At 36.6% G+C, this 5,662-nt stretch overlaps 1 protein-coding gene across 1 annotated transcript in view; it reads left to right on the top strand.

Moving 5' to 3' along the window:
• The window catches only part of LOC110285566 (aldehyde dehydrogenase, cytosolic 1), a 33,362-nt gene extending 28,015 nt beyond the window's left edge, over positions 1-5,347 (top strand). Inside the window, exons 12-13 of the mRNA XM_021151817.2 lie at positions 2,187-2,261; positions 4,764-5,347. Of these exons, the coding sequence (XP_021007476.1) occupies positions 2,187-2,261; positions 4,764-4,836 (148 nt within the window). The 3' untranslated portion in view covers positions 4,837-5,347. The remainder of the gene's footprint in view (positions 1-2,186; positions 2,262-4,763) is intronic.
• The last annotated feature ends 315 nt before the right edge of the window (positions 5,348-5,662 follow it).

Here is a 5,662-nt window from a genome sequence, read left to right as displayed (position 1 = left end):
CTTTCTTTCTTTCTTTCTTTCTTTCTTTCTTCCTTTCTTCCTTCCTTCCTTCCTTCCTTCCTTCCTTCCTTCCTTCCTTCCTTCCTGTCTGTCTGTCTGTCTGTCTGTCTGTCTGTCTTTCTTTCTTTCTTTCTTTCTTTCTTTCTTTCTTTCTTTCTTTCTTTCTAAGATTTATTTATTTATTATATATTAGTACACTGTAGCTGTCTTCAGACACACCACAAGAAGGCATCAGATCTCATTACGGATGATTGTGAGCTACCATGTAGTTGCTGGGATTTGAACTCAGTACCTCTAGAAGAGCAGCCAGTGCTCTTAACTACTGTACCACCTCTCCAGTCCCCACAAAGTATTTCTTAATTCATCATTTTATCTCACCTGACAGCTACTATTTGTTATCCCAAACCTTATCTTTGATTAAAGAAAAAAAAAAAAAAAGAAAAGAAAACCAGATTAAGTAACTTATCACGATCGTACACTGAATGTTAGAGGTGAGAGACTGACCTTTCAGCACTCTAGAGAAAAACCTTCTCGACTTTCGCCATGTACAAGTTTAACCAGCAGGACATTAAAATGTCAAATCCAAAATGCTCTAAACGATGGCAATGTAATGTTTGGATTTTGGATCATTTAAAATGTGATATTTTCAAATATAAATTTTCAACCAGTAAAATTGATCTGAGTAATTCCTAGTCTGAAGAACCGCCAACACTAAAACAGTTGTGCATTTCAGAGAAGGAATACTCCCTGAGAGCTTCAAACTATGTAATGCGGGGCTGAGATGATTCAGCAAGGAAAGTGCTTGGTGTGCAAGCATAAGAAATGAGCTTCATTCTAGCTTCCATGGAAAAGCCAGACATTCTGGCCTGTGCTTTTGACTCTGTCATTGTGGCCATAGTCAGAGGCAGAAGCATGCTTGGAATTTAAGTCAGGCAATTTAGCTCTATTGATAAGCTCCAGGCTCAGTGGGAGATGTGGTCTCAAAAGGTAAGATGGAGAGAAAATGAAAAACTAAACCAAAACCAACACTTTACCTATAGCCTCCGTTTAGTTTCCTAAATGTGCCCATGTGTGCATGTATGTGAGTGCACGTGCACGCGCACACACACCATAAATGAAAAATGTATATAAACAACGAAATGAGGGATAAGGTTGTGAATCAAACATCTCAATCATAGTATGTCTCAGTGATTTACTCTGGCATAGATCTTTTATTCAATGAAACCCTTCAAAACTGCTGTATAATATTAATATAAAATTAGCATTAGGCACTATAGCTCAAAATCTTGTTGTTGTTTTTCTTTAATAGTGGCATTTCTTCTCAAGTTTCTTAAAGGAAATAAATCAAATTCTCATTTATTTTGCATAAATACTGATCAACAGATTTTTCCCCCTACAATCAAAGTAGTAGTAAATTCAGCATTTCTAACTCATACATATTCATATTCTACATTTACTAAGAACTTGGTGTGTACTATGTATTTTTATAAATCATCTGGCAGAGGTCAACAGGAACACTATAAAATATTAAAACATCTTCCTCTCTACATTAACATTAAAATCATTGTTCCTGGCCTGCACAACTGTACCCCTCAGCACTCCTCCGCCTAACCTTGGTCTATTTGTAAGCTCCTCTTCAATTCTATTCTCATTTTATACTATTTTTTTTTCTGTAGAAACATCTTCAAAAATATTCCTAAATCTAATACCAGATTGAATAATTAGGCTCAATTCCTGCCATCACATCTGTTTAAACCATCTATTGATCAATGAATGAAACAAATGAGATAAATACTGACAAATATCTCTCTAAAGAGAGTTGATTTTAGGCTGCTAAGTGTATAAACGTCAAGATTATTACAAAACTTCCTGCATAGAGGCGTTTAACGAACAGCATTTAATCCAGGCTTCAGACACTTATGTATGGTACATTGATTCTTCCCTCTGTGATGATTCAAACTAACTTTAAAAAAAAATAACTACTCACACCTATAGTTGTATTCTTCATTTCTAGGTAATATGTAGATGCTTTCTGCATTATAAATTATAGCACTGCTTTTTATCTCAGTGATCGTATTAAGTTGAAACAAAGGAATTCTTAATGCAATCTCTGAATAAATTTGCAGTTTAGAAATTATAGCATGAGTTCATTGTTTTCTATAGTAGGCTTCTCTTCTGTGTTTTAGGGTGAACTGCTATTTGGCTGCCCCTGTCCAATGCCCATTTGGTGGATTCAAGATGTCTGGAAATGGGCGAGAAATGTAAGTTAAACTTTGCATTTCAATAAATACCTAAGTTTGTGAAAAGGAGTACCACTCCCAGGAAACTGATCTATTCTCACTACTGAGGTAAACTCCATCCATATTTAGTACCAAATAGGATTTTAAATTTTGGAAATACTCCCTAAGTGTATAAAAGCAATAGCAGATTGAATATAATTCATTAAGCTACAACCATCTAGGATTGTGCTAAGTTCACCCCAACTTGATAACTAAATTATCGCCTGCTTTTAGAATGGCCTACGGTATATGTGAATAGAAGCTATTTAGGAAACATTTTCAGAATGTAGGGAAAAGGACAAACATGATCTTGATATGCTAGTAATTAAATATTGAATTACTCTAGGTATTCAAATATACCTCCTAAATAAATGAGGGTTGCCTGACCGCAATCTGATAAGGTGATGTCTACCTAAAATCAGTGATGCATCTGTTAAATAAGCCACTTGCTGCACAATGTCTCTAGAGAATTGCTGAGGTGATTACCACTAATGACTCCTTTCAAGAGTTAGAATGTGGTTCATTCTGAAAGGCAGACCAACAGAATTCACAAATTTGGAAGCAGGGTTCCCAAAGGACCTCCTATAGTGAACTCAGATGACTTTTTGATTTTCTTGGCTGTATTAGTCAAATCAGTTTAGCAAACATTTGTCTGAACCTTTGATAAGGCTTATTTCTTGGCACTGAGTAGAGGCAGACATAGCTTAGCCTCACACACATCACACAGACTGTCATGGAAAGCTCAGCTGTTCTGTGCAGGTTTACTAGAAATATAACCTTGACCTCATCTAGATATACGGAATTACAATCAATAGTTGATGACTAGCCCAGGCGTTTTGTGTACAAAAGAGCTAGAAGCCAGAGCTAGTAATGTATAGAGTTTTCTCAGCTAAGGAGAAATGTAAGCAGATAGATGTTCTTGTGGTCTGAATTAAAATAATACATATACAGTGTTTCTGAGGAAGATGACTCAGGGCAGCCTAAATGTGACAATATACTTATAAGTCCCCTGAGAGTGCTCAGTGCCTTAATAATCCTAAATACAATGGAAAGCAAATTTGTCAAAATTACAGGCTACTTTGTTTGCCTCTTTGACATAAACTATTAAAACACTACATTTTAATGAACTTTAGTCAGTCAAGCTCCTCAATTATGTTGAAAAACATGTTGTTGAGATTTTCTTTTCTTTTCTTTCTTTTTTTTTCTTTCTTTTTTTTTCTTTCTTTCTTTCTTTCTTTTTTTAAAAAAGATTTATTTATTTATTTATTACTATATGTAAGTACACTGTAGCTGTCTTCACACACCCCAGAAGAGGGCATCAGATCTCATTACGGATGGTTGTAAGCCATCATGTGGTTGCTGGGATTTGAACTCGGGACCTTCAGAAGAGCAGTCAGTGCTCTTAACTGCTGAGCCATTGAGATTTTCAAGGGATACGTGAAGATACTTAAATTACACACACAAAAATCAATATATAGGGATTATTGATTGCTCGGGAGAATCAGACATCTTTGATATATATGGCTAAATCGGGAGAATATCTGGTTGAGAAGTACCACCATGCAGCTCCTTGGCAATCCTAGGTGTGTATAGGTCCTGAGAATAGACCTATATACATGTAATTCAATAATCATATTCAAGCAATGCAGAACGTACCTGAGTGCAATCCTTCCAAACTAATTCATCCACCATGTGGAAACAAATCATAATTCCCAAAATTGGTTTCAGGTAAAGTCCTAATAAGTTACGGTGGTACCCAGAGACAGACTTGACGCAGTTTCTGTTCAGTTGGGGTTGGCTTGAAATAAATCTATTATGGAATGTTAAGTAATAGAGACCTAAAATCTGAGAAGCCTGAATCAGGCAGGCCACGTTTTAGTTTCTTTCCTTCTTAAAAAGGAATATTAAAAAAAAAATAAAGATTCCAACAACAAAGATTAGGTGTCCGTGTGTCCCGGAATCAGAAGAAACCGTTAAAACTGCAGCTTTAGACGAACAGAGCACCCTGAATGAAAGAGAATGTTGATCATTCTATACCTGCTCATCACCACCACTTCTGGGCCAGGCAGATGATGAATGCAGGCTCCAGTGCAGCTGGCTGATATTCTGCTGCTCTTCAGTGACCAAACACTGCAAGGTGACCTACACCTCTCTTAGTTATTGGTCTGATAAAATCTGACCAGGCCGATTTATGTAGTAGTAAATGCATGATCAAATAGAATATTATAAATAATATCTTCTCTGAAAATAAGCCAAGTATGTAATTATTTAAAATAAGAGTTAAGTTTAAGAATATTTTTTCTTGGTCATAAAGCTTATAGTTATCTAGAAGCAATATGAACTGCCGTGTATTCAGTAAACATTTTATATCATCCCTAGTCAGATAAGCAAGAAAAAACTACCACCAAATTACTAGGGATTATATTGATTTACAAACACTACACTACACAATCATATTTATTGACAATTTTCTTCCCTCTCTAGGGGTGAACATGGTCTTTATGAATACACTGAGCTCAAGACAGTTGCAATGCAAGTATCTCAGAAGAACTCATAAAGAAGCCAGCAGAGTGAAGAAAAACTCTCAGCAGTGGCTCCACATCTCATACAGTCACCAGAAAGTGGTGTTTTGCCATAATTTCTTCTTCTGTTGAGTTCTTTAAACGTAAGGAATTCATCAGTATTACTGTTACTCCTAGAAAAAGATGTAGCTTAATCTGACAGAATCCGTGTCTTCTAATCCATGAACCCAATTCATATCGCAGAACAAAAGGATACATTAAGGTGCAAGCTCTCTGAAACTCTGTCATGATAAGGTGTTTTCCATTGTAGCTACTTGTCTAGGGTACACACTTGGCAAGGAGGACCAGTCCTGACGTAAGCTCTGTCCCACACTGATTCCTTGAACTTCTTACCATGCATGATAACTGAAAAGTTAGCTGCTCTATTCCTTGGGGGTTATTCCTCTGAGTGTTGTGAAATATTTTCCAGAATGCCATGACTGCTTGTCAAATGAAATGCCTCCCTGTAATTCGAATGCAAAGCTTAATAAAGGCAATCTCACATGATTTTGTTCAGTTTGAATTTTTAAAATATATATTAACTCTTTGGGAGTGTCCTATATATGTGCAATGCATTGTGATCATCTACAACCCCACTCTCCCCTCTGACTCTTCCCAGATCTGCATTTAAGTACATCTACATCCCAACTTCATGTACTTTTACATTATTTATTGTGACACACTGAATCCAGTAATGCTGCCCCCACGCACATGAGTGTGGAGCCATTCACTGGGGTATTAGCAATCTATCAGGAGCCTCTGGAGAAAACTGACTTTCCTTCTGCTGGCAGCCATCAGGAGCTAATAGCTCCACTTAGGAAG

The sequence above is a fragment of the Mus caroli genome, chromosome 19, assembly GCF_900094665.2.
Source record: "Mus caroli chromosome 19, CAROLI_EIJ_v1.1, whole genome shotgun sequence".
Lineage (NCBI taxonomy): Eukaryota > Metazoa > Chordata > Mammalia > Rodentia > Muridae > Mus > Mus caroli.
Note: the sequence above shows the minus strand (reverse complement) of the source record. Positions and strands in the feature narration are given on the sequence as shown.